The sequence below is a fragment of the Buceros rhinoceros genome, unplaced genomic scaffold (genome assembly GCF_000710305.1).
Source record: "Buceros rhinoceros silvestris isolate BGI_N320 unplaced genomic scaffold, ASM71030v1 scaffold14550, whole genome shotgun sequence".
Classification (NCBI taxonomy): domain Eukaryota; kingdom Metazoa; phylum Chordata; class Aves; order Bucerotiformes; family Bucerotidae; genus Buceros; species Buceros rhinoceros.
The window spans coordinates 30325-46379 of record NW_010389121.1 but is presented as its reverse complement, the minus strand read 5'-3'; the positions used below and the strand labels follow the sequence as shown (position 1 = coordinate 46379).

General features: G+C 39.8%; 1 protein-coding gene across 1 annotated transcript; it reads left to right on the top strand.

Moving 5' to 3' along the window:
* Window positions 1–695: 695 nt before the first annotated feature.
* On the top strand, window positions 696–4950 carry SEC61B (Sec61 beta subunit; the record flags this gene model as incomplete). Its single annotated transcript, XM_010133079.1, has 2 exons — window positions 696–797; window positions 4614–4950. Coding segments are annotated over 2 exons (190 nt in total), but the record flags the coding sequence as incomplete, so codon positions are not given.
* Window positions 4951–16055: the final 11105 nt, after the last annotated feature.

The window sequence follows — 16055 nt, the reverse complement described above, 5'->3', positions numbered from 1 at the left end:
CTAGAGACAAGTCTTATAAGGAGCAGCTTCGGAAACTGGGGTTGTTTAGCCCAGAGGTAAGGAGGCTGAGGGGGGAGACCGTATCACTCTACAATGACCTGAAAGGAGGTTGTAGCGAGGTGGGGTCTGTGTTTTCCCAGGTAACAAGTGATAGGACAAGAGGAAATGGCCTCAAGTTGCAACGGGAGAGGTTTTCAGGTTGGACGTTAGGCAAAATCTCTTTACAGAGGGGGTTGTGAAGCGTTGGAACAGGCTGCCTGGGGCAGTGGTTGAGTCCCCATACCTGGAGGTATTTAAAAGATGCGTAAATGTGGTGCTGAAGGACACGGTTTAGAGGAGACCTGTGTTGGTGTTTGGACCCAAAGATCTTAAAGGTCTTTTCCAACCTGAAGTTAAGATTCTCCTTGGCGACTGGGCAGCCCACGTGGGGGACAGAGGGACAGTGCAAATGTGCTCATCTGTATGCTTCTATAGGGTGTGTGGACAGCGCTCCCATGGGTCTAACTCATCAGCCCTCGGTGTCCCTGGCTGTAGCCCCCAGGCGGTATTATACCAGCCGTGGAGCCCTCTGCTTGTCTGCCTGTACATGGCAATGCAGGTGTCTTGCTTCTGCAGTCTCTTGAGGTGATTAGTACTAGAAGCTGGCAGGCTGCTAATGTATTTTGGTCTTTGTTTCATTCTGTTATCACCTAAAGGAAGAATGCCAGCTGTGGGACCAGAAGTGCAGGCCGTGCCACTTCCACAGGTACTGGTGGGATGTGGCGATTCTACACTGAGGACTCTCCGGGGCTCAAAGTGTAAGTTGGATATTTAGATGGTGGCAGACATGGGGGTTATATACTTCACCTGCTCGTGTAATCTTTCAGTCTTTGAATTGAGAGATCCATGTTATGGTCTGCGTGGGAAAACGTGCTGAGTTGATGGTTACTTAGATTGGGCACAAATTATTTTTTTATCAGTAAACCTGAAGAGGTAGTTTTTAAAGTTATAGTGGCTTTGAAAAGGTAGGTACAAGTTATATTTCGCAGTTCCCTGAACTTGCCTTAAGTGGTCTTTGAAGACTGCAGGTAGTCCCTGTGAAGTTGGGAAAGATTGCTTGTCACAGTGTATTTAGGCACCTAAATGACTGGTTTGGTCTATTTTAATTAAAACTTTTGCTTTTTCTTTATTAATAGATATATTGTTAATTAACAATATAGATCAACATAAATATGTTGTTAATTAATAGATATAGATCCTGTGCCTCTCCTCGAAAACATAGCTGATATGCCCCATGCTTGCAGAATCACGGGTGTTTTCATTAAAAAGATGAGGATAAATTATTTTATCTTGCAAAGCAAATAGCATACCAGTACCTTATACACCTCTGTTTTTACAGGGTGAGTATGCCAAGATTATGGTCAAATATCCGGTGGTAGTGTCCCTTAAGCTGTATAAGAGCCTGAGTTTTTACTTTTTGTACAGGCTGAGTCATTCAGATCAGTTTCCCAAACAAGCTCTGCAGCCTCATACTTAAGTAACAAAGGTGGAAGGTGTATTTCAGCTGATGGATGTGTGCTAAGTCATACCTTGAGTGGGAGTTCGTGCTTCTTGTAGAGTTGCGCATTGTGGCCTCTTGTTCTTACTGGGTTGAAGAGAGTCAAGATATTCAGGGATGTCCCTAAGGCTTCTTTTTTCTAGAATCCATTAGTATTTGGTTTTGGAGCCCTTTAAGAGGGCTGCTGCTGGCTGCACAAGTAGAACACGTGGGGAAGGGCTGATGATAGTTTAGTTAATGACTGGTCCATGAGTAATCCTTCCTCTGAAGTTGTCTTACGTTTTCATTTTCATATGTGCTTGACACTTAAAAAACCAAAAACTATAGAGTAAACCATCAAAGTTGTGGTGTTCTGCTGCTGCAGGTCTTGCTCTCTCCATTCTGAATCCAGAGGGGAGACAAGACAAAAACTGAGCAACAATAGTGTTCTAGAGCAAATCTATGCAGACAGGCAAGACAGCTATTTTCCGTGATGTTTGGTCTACTAAATCCAAATTTAAAAACATGAATAAACCAAACTGAGAAAAAACAGAAGCAGTCTACCATTAGGTAGATTTTTTTTTTTTTTCCCCCCAGACTTGTCAAGCAAGCTGTCAAAGCAGCTTTTACCAATTTCAGTAAATTTCCTTGTGAATCCTTTGGTTTCACTTTGGATGTTGATGAGCCACTCAGTTGTTCTAGTCTTCAATACAAGCAAGTCAATAGATAGATTTTCCTTTCTATTTATGCTGCAACACAGTGGTTCCCAATTTTAAGGTTTTGGAACACTGGGAATGGTTTGTTTGGTTGCTTTTTTGCAAGCTACTGTGGGTAGCTGTATCGTCAGGCTTTTAATGGAAGAAACAAATCTGTAACAGTGAGTTAGTTTTACAAATCACCTGCACACTAGATGTAACGTTTTCTGAAGCACGGTTTTGGAGCAACTTGCTTTCAGCTTTCCATGTATTTCTCTACAAATGTTTTTTCCATAGAAATCCGTTGTTGTGATCTCTGTCCTATTCAGTAGACTTAAAAATTAAGGTGGGTTATGGAGGGGTTGTGGTTGCCTCAGTAAATTGCTTCAGCCAAAGTTGTTTTTGAAGATGATTGTGATCACTACTGTGGAAAGCAGAGTGAAAGCTTAGCCTGGTGGTGGTGAGGGGTTGTGTTTTCTCATGGTTTTTAAAATATAAGGTCTTAAAGTTACTATTAAAATACATAAAAACCACCCTGAGAAGAGGTTATTTCATGTTAGCTATCATTTAGAGAATTCTGCTCTAGATCAAAATGAATTATACCTCTGCTTCAGGTATTTAGTATCTGTACTCCACATCACAAATGTGTTGAATAAGCAAGTTTTATTTGCCTCAGGAAAGTACGTTGATGTGTTGTACAGAACGCCAAAAAATATCTATGTCTTTAAAAATCGTATTAGTAAAAGGGAGCTATGGGGGATGTGGTTGAGAGTAGAATGTGATCTTTTTCTTTTTAAAACTCGGATTGAGCATTGCATACTTTGGAAAGAAGACTAAACTCAAACTTGTTGCTCTTTCTGTGGCGTCTCTCACCTGTGGTTACTGTACCTTCTCTTGAGCTGTCTTCTTTAAAAGAGCTATAGGTGGTGTTTCCTGTGGAGCCGTGATAAAGATTCAAATTGGGCTTGTGGTATAATATGCAGCCTTATAAAAGATGTTCTGAGAATGCGCAGTACAAAATCTTTAGAGGTGCCTGAATTGTTTGGGTTTTTTTTTTTTTCATTTCTTTAAACTCCGTGGTGGACTGAGGAGATTCAGGTGTGTGGAGGAGAACTACAGGGTTTCAGCAGGTTTTCTGTGGGACTGGAGGAAATGAGATACACGCATCAGTATTGGAAAGCTGATTATTCTGTAGGGGGATCAATGTTGTCTGCACTTTTAAAAGAACCCACCAAACACACAGGCAGTCTCCTGGGTTTATTTCCATGGTTAGTGGCGCTCCTCTATCCCTGTGTGCCTTTGGCAACAGTATTGTTACTGCTAAAGGCTCAGATGAATTAAATAGTAATTCAGAGACAGTGTGAGAACCTTGTGCACCTGATCTTGTTGCGACTTATAGTGTGTAGGATGAAAACTTCGAATACGCAGACAGTTACAAACAAATACGTTACAGTTACAAAGATTTGAAGTACACGGACCCTCACAGAAAAATGTTAGTAAATTATTTCAGTCTATTTCCAGTTTGTTTTTTACTTTATATTCAAGTAACACTTGCCTGCTTATAAACAGTAACTGAAGGGTAACCCGGGCTGCATAACAGAATTCATGGTGTTCCTTCTAATAGGAGGTTGAAAATCAGAAATGAGATTGTATGAAGTAGCGTTGAGTGCCTGTAATTGTGTGATAGTGCACATAATTGTTGTGTCTCTCAACAGTGTGAAACAGCAGATTTAGTCTCTCAACATGCACCCTAAGATTAAATTGTTTTTTTAAAACATCACTGTATAATTTCTCAGCAATGTATAAAAGTGAGAAGGAAAAAGTTGGGAAATTTGTTTAGTTAATGATGGAGTTAACTTTGATCTTCTGTGTACCTTTTTCAAGAAAACAGAAGTCCTTGACTCTCCCCCATTGCTGCCATTGTTTTCCAATGAAATAAAACCTCTGAAAAAACAGCCAAGGTGAATTTTATGCCAAAATTTTACTAGCCGCTAGAGGACTCTCTTGATTTTTGTATCTGCCTAGATCTTTGTTCAGGTGGCTATTTGAGTGTAAATACAGATGATAATTTTCCGGAGATGTTTCCACAGTGATAAGTTATAATGAAACATTAATTACTTCTTAAATAAGTGGGGGGTTTTGTTATTGTATTTTGCTTTATAGTTACATAATATTTTGGGTGTGTAAAACTATATCTTTAAAAACGTAGGGGCAGCAGCAGTTTCTGATGAGAGATGGCTATCTCATTTCTGTGTGCTTCAAGGTGTTTCTATGGGAATGGAATGAGAGTTTTCTTGTACAATTGCTTATGAACCGATGGGTTCACTTGGCTGATAATGACTGGCCTTTGGACAAAGCAGATTTTTTTTTTGTGTTAATGCATTGTTTTTGTTTATTTTTAGTGGGCCTGTTCCAGTTTTGGTCATGAGTCTTCTTTTTATTGCTTCTGTGTTTATGCTGCACATCTGGGGTAAATACACTCGTTCCTAGACTCAGCTACCAACCTAAAGCATACATCTTGGACCAAAACTGTGGTGGATCCTGGTTGTTCTTGGAGAGAGACTGGGGAAGCTTCATATCATCTGTTGAAGTTCTGTCAACTTTGGCTCTAATACTGAATGAATTTTTCAGTTTGCTATTTGGGCAGGTTTAAAGTCTGTTGTTGGGTCATTTTATATTTGTATCTGTACATTTAGAATGCAGGTATTAAAATAAATGTTGTATATGGAAATAGAAACAGTCTTAACTGTACTTTTTCCTCCTATTCCAACCTACCACAACTATAACATTATACTTGTGGGTTTCTTGTATAACCATGTTTCTGAGTAAATGCCGTTTGACAGTTCACACCAGATTCTTCTACACCATACATTGCTATATAATTTTTTTTTTGGTGAGTGGGAGAGGCAAAACTAGGTGCAAAGGTAACAAACATGTTTGCTGAAATAAAACTGATGTACACTAGCTGAGCTGATCATGTTCTTCTGTTAACTCGAGAAAAATAGCTGGGTTTATTTCATTTATTTCCTTCGTGCGTATTATACATAGAAGTATATTATGTACGCTTGTTTCTCAAATGGCACTTGAGGAACAACAGGAACCGGTACCTAACGGATTTTAAAAAGAATAATTGTATGGCTGTCAAAGACATGTTTCTTCTGCAGGTCCAGACTCTTTCAAAGAGGCTTAGGGAGGAAAATGGAATGGAAGAACTGGAAAAACAATGGCTGCGTTTTAAACATGGACATGCAAACAGGTTGAGGTACAGCTAAGTGGCTCTTCAGATCATCACCCAGAAGAAAACTGGAGTGATTTTCTTTATTTTCTCTTTGAACAGTCAGACAGCTCTTCCTTCTCTTTTTAAAGGTACATATATACTGGTGCATTCACGTTTCAGCCGTTTCTTTCTTACTGCTGATGTAATCTTGAGATTCAGATAACCAAATCAACCTTTCCATACAGTTGGAGAGCATTATTTTACCTTGTTGTTCATTTTACAATTCCTGTTTGAATATCAGCTTGTAATGGGAAAACAATATTCTTAGCTATGCAGCCTTGATACAAATATTGAGTCCTGACACATTGTAGAAGCAGCCTTTTTTTATGCACCATCTTCCTTTAAAGCAATTCTTAAAGTAGCATTACTTCTGAAAAGAAGAAACTGCTCAGACCAAAAGAAAGGAGTGCGGTTTCAGGGCCATAAGGATAATTGCTTTGATCTGTGCTTATGCTGTAATACCTAGTGTAAATGTTAAGGAAAGGAGAAGACTTGGAGCAGAAACTGAAAGTTTTCATATAAAATGTGGAGAACTGAAGTTGAGGAAGGGGGTTCTGGTGACTCAAAGAGCAGCAGAGTACACTAAAGCAGTGCAAACCAAGCCATATAAATCATGTATCAAAGGGGAAAGGATCTACAAATCACTTACCACTGTGTATGGAAGGGAAGTAAAAAAAAAAACGAATGAAATAAACAGGGGTATTAGCTCACCACTTCAAGTGCAGAGATAAGGATCTCTTATTTAAATGGTTTACGTAACAAGAAAGTAAAATCTGAACAGTGAGTAATTTCATTTTAAGGCAAGAAAGAAAATGCTAAGAAATTACCAAATGCAAGCCTGCTGCCCATGTGGATGGGCAGTGCTGCTGATGTAGTTTGTGGACTCAAAGGGAAAGGAATTAGGTACTCTAAAACAGTGTAACGGGAAGGAATAATGGATAGCAGCAGTATCTGCGTAGGTAACCTCTTCTTTACTCTTGATGACACAGTTTTCTAACACAGCAGGAAGCAATTCTCTTTGAAACACTTCCAGTGCCTAAAAGCTGTTTTGCCACATCAAATAACTCCAGTTAAAGCCTTCTGTATTTTGGCTTGTCTGCTATCTTGCTGCTTCCAAAGACCAAAATCAGCTATGAACTCAAAGGAGAGGAGGGCTTTCCTACGGTTTAAAAAACCTTGCTGTTTTAATTCATGGAAGAAATACTGCAGTTGGACTAGCTGAAACATCCACAGCTTTGTTTGATGTTCCTTGTACATGACAAAGACAGATTTCTCTTTCATATGTTTCCAATTTGTGATGATTTTAATGATTAGCATAAGTGTTAGATATTCGTGCTTATATTTTTAGCGGTTTGTGTACATAAGCTGTAGTGGATTCTTGCAGTCAGAACTTCAGCTCTACAGATAAAGAAATACAGATTGCAAAGACTTAGCAGAAGTCTGGCTAATAACGAATGCAAAATTCTGTTTGGCCTGAGCGAATTATGGCCATGCTGGTAAACAGTAGCTAATTTGGAATACAGAAAACTAGTATTTTAGTAATAGGTGGAAAAGAAGAAAGGATGGTAATTTGCAAAGCTTCATGTCAGACAACTAGAAATTAGTAAAACTTTGGATTTGTATGAGTTCAGTTTTAGCTCAAACCAGGACATGTCAGCAGAAAGGATGGTTTTTTTTTTTCTTTAATGACATCAGACTCTGAATCTACCCTCAGTGAAGAAACTCTCAGCTCTTTCCAATGTCTCATCTCTCTCTCCAGCTGTTTCTTTAGCTTTCTGAGCCTATCACATAACAAACTAGTGTAAGCTCTCTTCAGTGCTGATCACAGTAAGTTGTAATGCTTTTACTATGATCATATATATCTGTAAGGATACATGCTTGAACATGTGTATGGTCGCTCTCTCAGTGCAGAAGTGCAGAAGGATGTGTCTGAAAACGTGAGATGGTAAGCCCTGGTTTGACTGCACCGTGACAGTGCAAAGAAGCAAACAGCACAGCTTGTGTTCTCCACCTCAGCTGTGTTAGCTAGAGATGAGGGGACACTACACTGACATCATATATTAATAAAATCATTTAGCTGTCACCATATTAATGGATTCTGTGAGGGACTTGGTAGAAAAAAAATCTTTTTTTATCTTTTTTTTTATTCTTTTGTCTGGAAAAAGAGACGCCTCTTGTTTCTTTAAAGGCTAACTTGGTACATACTTCCAGCTTTGATAATGAGCCTGCACTGACATCCTCATATTAGTTCTTTATATAAATGTGTTTCCTAGAAGGCTATGGTTTGTAGACTTGCCATTGGTAGTAATATATTAATAACATTAATGATTCTTAACTTTGGCCTTGAGGTATAAGAAGGGATTGTGCCTTTTGTTTGCTTGGGGTTTGTGTTTTTTGAGGGGAAAATTGTATTGCATTTGTGATTTCTGCTTTGATTTCAGAAGCTGGTGAAGGAAAAGGCAGGCAAAGCCAAGAGCAGGTGTGAAGTTACTGAATATACCCCATCCCTGACGTGTATTGTGACCTGCTTTCCTTCATTCTATGTTCTACTTGTCTCTTTTTCTCTGGAGGCTGCTGATTATACTGAACCATGTCACGTAGGTAGGACAATGCTCTGATGCAGGTAGTGACAATAGTGAACAGAACACACCCATTTTAACTATGACACAATCCATGTTCAGATGTGGATCACCACAGATTTGACAACTTTATCTCATATTCAGCTGCAGGCTGCAAATAATTATCTCTCTTTCTTATTTTGAGGGTTTTTTCGCTCAGCTGCCCTCCAGAATAGTGTGTGTGATTTTTTTGACCAACCAGAAACAAAGGAATTTTGATGTTACACTACCATTTCATAAAACTAAGCAAAACTTTTCATGCACTGCCTCCTCCAAAGAGCTGTTTGTCTTAATATTAACAAAATAAAATTCCAACTAGTTTAGTGTGATTTTTTTTTTTTTTTTTCTGCAAGCATTTATTATTGAGTGAAGATACCTATTTTCCTTCTCTGATACAGACAGGTATTAAATGCATTTACAAATGCTGCAGAGGTAAGACATTATCTCAGTGAAATGCTTCCAAAATAAAACCAGAACTAAATTTACATTCAGTATGCTCCAGTTTCAGAGGGGCTGCCTGCCCAATGTCTATTAATTATCAAGCACCATTCTGTGCAACCTTCTTCTAAATTTATTAGCTCTTTTCTGACTGGGTTTTTGGAAAAGAACCTAAAGCGATGTTGTATTACATTCCCAAGGTTGGCTGGTAAGTAATGTTATTCCTTTCTTATGTAAAACTACCATGCAGTTAGGGTATGGTGTATGTTGTAATCAGTAGAGGAGAGCACATGTGTTCCTCACCTCAGGAAGACATCTGTGAGGGGAAGAAACATAACAGCGTGATATAAACTGCTGAGAAGATTGCAAAGGACAAAACTCTTCTAATTTCATGAGTATAAATCTGAACCTGATGCATTTATGGAGCTTTCTAATTTTGTTCCATCGTTGCTTCCATGCTCCTTGCTGAAAATAATTTTTTTTTTTTATCTCTTATGGCACATGGGCAAACTTTGCAGAATGTTGAAAACTCATGCATGGAGGAACTCACAGCAGTGGATAGTAGAATTTTAGAGCCTTTCTCTCCTCTGTTCCAGGTGGAATTAAATCATACTAATCTCCCTGCTGTCTGCATGTAAAATTACCTTATGACAGAATTGCCTTCACTGAATGAAAGAGTTTGTGGAGTGAGATTGTCTCCCTGTTTCTGAACAGAGAAAGAAAGAACCTCACAACACCTGTAGGAAGAAGAAAAAATGTTTTTGCTAGTTCTGCTTCCACCTCCAAGCTGAAATTATTTCTAACCACTTTGTGCCCCATGGCGCACTCCAGAACAGAAGAGCATCAGATAGGGCCTCTTGTCTTGGACCACTGCATAAAGATTGACCACTTTGAGGGGAAAATTTTTCAGTAAAATGACTTCTTGCAGCAAACTTTAAGGCTGCTGTGTAGCTTCTCTGAAAAAGCATCTGTGTCCTGCAGAAAGCACACAGGTCTTTTATTTGATCTGTAATCCAAGCAGGGTAGTTCACCTGCAGCTCTGTCAGGCTCATTGTTTGTTGGGATGAAAATCCTGGTTCTTTGTTTTGGGAGCAGACAAGGGCTGGGTAGTCTTCTCCCTGTTCTCAAGTAGACAAGATGCTAAAAGCTTTGAGGAAAAACCCTATTTGTGTAATCCCAGGTCACTGTTGGTGCTGACCACCCAGGTCCCATGCGGTGTGCATGTTTTCCAGAGAGTTTGGGTAAGATGTCTGAGTATTTACAACTGGCTCTTCTTTGCCATATAGACATCTAAGCCTAGAGGGAGAAAATAACACTAATGCCACAAAGTTCATGTTCTGCTCTTTCAGGCAATGCAACGTAAAAGCATTATAAATTGACCAGTCTCTGTGATTTAAGACATATGGACTTCCCATGTCTTGTGTAAGAAGCTGTGCTGGGATGAGTGCAGCAGTTAGCTTTCTGCCTGTGTAGAGACACCTTTTAGCAGTGAGGTTGTAGGCGTAGTTGTGCCAGGCTTAATAAAATCTGTAACTGATTCACAAGCTATGTAAATATGCCAGTACTTCAGGAAGATGGTATTGATGAAAGCAAATGCATCTCTTTGCCCCTGCAATCCATGAGCATCGGGTAATGAGAAATGGGTATCTTAAAAAGCTATCTAATCGCTTGTTTAGTGGAACAGTGCAGTGAGACAACTGTATTAATGCTTCAGAACCTGGACAGTGACTTTCAGGTAATGCTAAGGTTGGGAATGGTGCTGCTATTGATAAGTCGTGGATCAGTTGACGAGGAACCTTGCAATAAAAACTGGCATGCATTTCCCCCGCGGATTCCTGTCTTTCCATAAGTGTCTTTGTGAAGTATGCGGTAGTGAAAAAGCTGCAAAGGCAGATTAAAATGGTAGAGTGATGGCACCATAGGTTCTGGTGTTCCAGGTGTAATTCAATTGTTATATTGTAAACCAGCAAATGTGTGGAGTCAAAGCAATACTTCACATACAAAGTCTCATTTTTTTCACTGTACATTTAACACCATCATATCTCAGACTTGGAAGCATTATTGTAATGACTAATTAGCATGCCCATGCTAAATATTTCCAGCACCTGCCATGACAGAAGAGCTTTCATGCAGTGCTTCTGATCTTACTTCTCACCTTTTACCCTCGCTTGATGCTGCCAGATAAAACCCCTGTGGCACAGTGTCCCTGGAAGACTGTTAAGATGCATCAGAAGACAACATTCAGAACTGGAAGTAAATTTAAAATAAAAAAAGACCTACATTTTGTCTTGAAATAAAATAGTAAAGAAAATGTAATACTTTGAGATTTTATTAATTCCCAAGAACTACTAATGCTCACTACCTGTTGTAACAAGTAATACCACCATAATTTCTTCATTCTCCCAGTTTATGGCCTTAAAGATTTGGCCAGACTAATCCCTCATCTTTGCTCTAAACAATTGTGTGGCTTCTACTCAACCTTCTCATATCCTGACTAGTTGCACTTGTTACTTTGTAGGAGGTACATCACTCGTGTGTACCTCAAGTTCATATATGAGATATAGTTCATTGAAGAACTGACTTGGTCTTCGTTGTGGTTGGTCTTGCACAGGCACTGTCTTGTTTTGCTTGCTGAGAAGGGCAGTAATCTGAGGTCCCGCCCTTTATGGCTGTGTGTGGGATAAAGTCATTTGCACCTGAGAAAAGCTTGTGCTTTGCCCCCACTTTCACTTCTGCACTGCATCAGTGCCACTCCAGATTTCTTTGCATATGTGCCCACCTTTGTTCCTTGCTAGAAAGTACTGCTTGAGTTTCTGCAGAGGGGATCTAGCAGCATCCTGCCTTTTCCAGGAAAAATACGGCTAGAGATGAAAGTGTGGGTAGGTCCCACCCTATCACTCCTGCTTCTGAAACTGATCCCAGGGCATTAGGGGATGTATTCGTTTGTCACATTAATGAGGAAAGAATAGTATCTGTCTCAGTCTTGATGAATTGGGATGAATTTTGTATATATGTTTCCTGTGAGATGTATGCTGACCTTGTATGGAAGCAGTGTGGAAATTGAAGAATTTAATCTGCTCTCCACAGCAGTTTGGTAACACAGGCTAAAATTAAGGATTTCTGGGGTCATTTAGTTACAAATATTCCTCAACGTAACGCTGTGCACTTGACATAAAAGTATAAAGTCCGTCTAAAATGAGGAAGCCTGTGGATGAGCTGTTAATACTAGGAAATACAGGAAAGTGGTGGGACAACGTGTCACTTTACAGCAGAGATTGGTTGTGTCCGGTTTTGAGCACCCTCAGTATAGATAAAAGGACGGTGATAAACTGGAGCAAATCCAACAGAGGCGGTCAGAGGCTGTAGCACTTGTTCTGTAAGGGGAGGCTGAGGGAACTGGACCTGTCTAGAGCAGGGGAGACTTTATAGCAGCCTTCCTGTACCTACACAGATGTCATGAAGAAGTTGAAGGCAGGTTTTTCACAGCAGTACATGGAAGGGGGTGAGAAACAGTGCGGAAAAGTTGAATTGAGAGAGGTTTGATATAAGGAGAAACCTTTTCACCATGGGGACAGTCAAGCAATGGAGCAGATTGCCCAGAGCATTTGTGCAGTCTCCTCCCCTGAATGTTTTCAAGACCAGAGAGATAAAGCCCTGGGAAGCCTGGTCTGCTCCCTTAGGTGACCCACCTTTGAGTGTAGGTAACAGGGAGTTACAATAAATAAACTTGCAATGTCTTTTCCAACCATGACCACATGATTCTTGTGGAGCCTTTATGAGACTGACTTGAATATCTGTGTCCTCTGAAACTTGGGATATTTCTGCTGAACAGCAGTTGAGGTAAAGGGTCAAGGTTGAGCAGAACCTCAATAAAAGCCTACTTCAGATTATCAAAGGTCTTGGAGACTTGTGGAAAGAAAATGCTTAGTTTTATCTGTGATTTCATTCAGTCTTTGGAGCTTGAATTTTTGATTGACTGGACTGAGTAGAGATAGTTTCATGATGTTAGCTAAGAACACAGTATGCGCTCCAAATAAATAAATCACATGTCTGCAAGAATCATCAAAACTGTACATGCTACTCCATCTGGTGGGGAGATCAATAACAACTTCCAGTGTTTAAAAGGTGGAGACGTTCTTCAATCACAAAGGCAGGGTTTTTCCCATCTGTTTTGTATCTGTAAGTGAGTGTCCTTGCTTTTGCAATACTTAACACTACACAGGACAGACAGGAAATCTTGTTTGGGGAATTCTAGTTTTTGAAAAGTTCTGCAGGTATAATAACTATTTTCTTTTTGTCCTGTTCCCTTTCTTTCAAGATGAGTAGCCCAAATTCATGCGGTTGATGGGCTGCAAACAACAACAAAAAAAAAACAGTCTTGAAAAATTTGGCCTCCTGTTTTCTCCTCGTTGTAGACTTGGAGCATGAGAATGTTTGCTGAAATATCCAGAGCAGAACTTGGAAGTCAGTCTTTGTGGTCCAGGATTGCATTCTGTCTGTTTGTAGAGGGCTTAGCTCAGTGGTCCCTGATTAAAGCCTCTACACAGTGTTATCAGCTGGAGGTTTCTTCACCAAATTCCAAAATGACTCGGCATAGAGGTAAACAAGAATTTGCATTGCCTATGCCACGAGATGCCATGTCTGATAGTAATTTCTCTCTTGAAATAGGAGAACCTCACAAGAACAACACATGAAAAAGTAAAGGCTAAGCTAAGATTTATATGAATTTCCAGTGCCTTTTTATTATTGTTACTTAATCAGTAACAACCAGTTTTTTTCAAAGTTGTATGCACACTGAAATGAACTGAGAGGTCAGAGACAGTGAGCCTCAGTCTACATTTGTTTTTGGATACGCAGGCAGAGACTGAGGATTATGCTGGCTGTCTGGAAACTCATATACTCTGTTTATTCCTATGTTTTGAGCCACAGAGGGAGCAGTAAGCACCTTTCAGGAGTACTTTTGGTGAGAAGCTTTCATTTGAACCAAAGAGGGTGTTACAGTGCTCTTCACAGCCACGAAATCTTCAGTTTTGCCTTTCTTTTGCAATTAATAAGAATGCCTGTTTTTTTCCTGTACGATGGCAAATTTGTGATTCAGAGATTTGTCGTAGAGACTGACTGATGAGTAATGAAATCTAGTTCCTTCTAAGCTAGACTGAGTTGAATATCTGATCTCAGAGCGGAAGGTTTGCATCACAGTCCCTCCCCCCCCCCTGCCCCAGAATGGGTAGATATTAAAATGTTGGTGTTTATACAATTTTAACTGAATCTAATTTGAACCGTGAAGTGTTAACATCATTGCAACTGGATGGGTAATTCTTTCATTAGATGCACAGTAAGTTCATGGCTTTGCATGTATGGTGTGTTCCTTCTGCTTTTAACATTTCAAGTTTATCAGACTGATGGGAATTCAAGCAGTCTGTAATGTAACCTGAATGCAGTGATTTGGTAGCAAAGGTTGGGAAACAGTCATAAACAGTGTTGTACCCCCGACTGATACAGCAAAAGTACCTTGGCACGACCTGTCATGGAGGGTTACATACCCCACTTGTGTCATGCTTAGCTGGAGCAGATGTATCTCTTTACAGGGATTTTTTTTTTCTTTGGTGGGGAGGAGAGTGTAAAGGGGATAGCTCTTTTCAAGGAAGGTGTGTGGTTATGTGATGAATTGCTCTCAGCCTGGAGAGGCAAGATGTATGACTTTTTTGAGTCTTTGGGAGAAGACAGCTTGCATGCTGCTTAAGATGACACTACTGGATTTGGCTTTCATGCACTTGACTCAAATATTGTGAATATGTTGTTTACTTTAGGAGGTGTTATTTGGAGTTTCAAGCAGTTGTCATCCTCCGATACCAGGATCTGCCACCTTTCAGGAAAACTTTTAAGTGCTTCTAGAGTAAATCTAGTTAGATCTTGTGAGATCTTGTGTTGTTGAGACTTCTCAAGAAGCAGGAGGAAAACCACCACATTTAGAGTTTATTTACTTTGTCTAGCAGTGGGTACAGTGATTTGGGTAGAACAGTCATTACATTTCAGAAGTTTTGCCAAGAGAATTTAGCTTGGGAGCTGCACTGTGAAGGAGAAGGGTCTGTGGTGGTGTTTAAAGGAGAGCATCAAAGAGAGAGGAAACGAAGCTGCTACCGTGTAGTTTTAAAAGGCCGGAGAACAAACCACACCAATATTAAAAGGACCAATTGTAAGCAATGGCGTCTTTCCTGTGAGGACTGCAATTCAAGTTGCTCTTCATATGTGTGGGACAGATTTAGACCCATGAGGAAAAGCTGTGAAGAAGAGGAGGAGGGTTAACAGCTTACTTCTTGTCTGTTAACATTGAATAATTAAACACTAACAGCCAAAAGGAAAGCTGTTGTTTTCCTAGTCCAAATACCCAGCCAGGAATAAAACACTAAGCGGCTACACAAACTATGTCTTTCATTTTCTTTTCATTAAACAAACCACTAAATTAAACAACATATACTTGGGATACGTGGGGTGTAAGTGCATTTCATATAGCCAGAAGTGTAATTTCTGGAATTTGTGCTTTGCATGTCACAGGTGAACTGAGCGTTACTTAGTGTGCTGAGTTTTCCCTTAAAATTAATGGTGCATCTGTGGAAATTAAGGCTAATACCTAGAATACTAAAGCTTTAAACCGTGACTGCCTTACGGTAAGGAACTCCCTAAAGGGTTTGTATATCCAAAAATCTTACGTGTTTGGTTTTTTCCAGCTGTGTTATTTGGTCAAAACATTTTATTATTTAGTAACACTGTTCTGCTTCTGAAAAGTGAATCATTAGTCTGTGCTTTTACTGATGGAGGATCTTAATGTGTTGCGGCATTAGACCCTGCCCCTCGCTCCCTTCGTAGCTGAACTTCTGAGAAGTTCTCAACCTGCAGCATAAGCTTACCAGAGAGGAGAAAAAAAAATCATTTTACTGGTAGTTTTATTGTGTGTAAAGCAAGGATTGTAAAAATTAGAGTGAAACAGAGACACCACATTCATGATCTCAGACTACAACCCATAACCCATTCACACATTTTATACTGAAAACTCAGAAAATAAAAAAATCCTAAGAGGAAAAAAAAAGACATATGAAACGAAGGAGAGATGGCACTTAGAATCCACTGTGTCTGACAGAAGAAATATCCTCCAGAGCCAGAAAATTGTCATCAGGTAGCACTGTTATCAGTCGAGAGCTCCTTCCAGCTTTGGATCACAAGACCTATCAGCAGAGCTCCCTGTACACAGCACCCCTTCACAGTCACTCATCAATCAAACAACTCTGAAAATAAAGACCACATGTCATCAAGTTTGTGGAATTCTTCCCTTTCTGTTTATGGAAGAACTGCCAGAGCACTTATGTTGCTGCATCAGCTTCCTGTGCTCAGAGGGGCGGGTGATTTTCTTTTCCTAGTGTGAGTAGGTAAGTCCTTTTGCTTCTGGTGTGAAACTTAAAATGCTGTCGTTACGTGACAGTTTCACACTGCACAGGACACAGGGGACCTTTGCA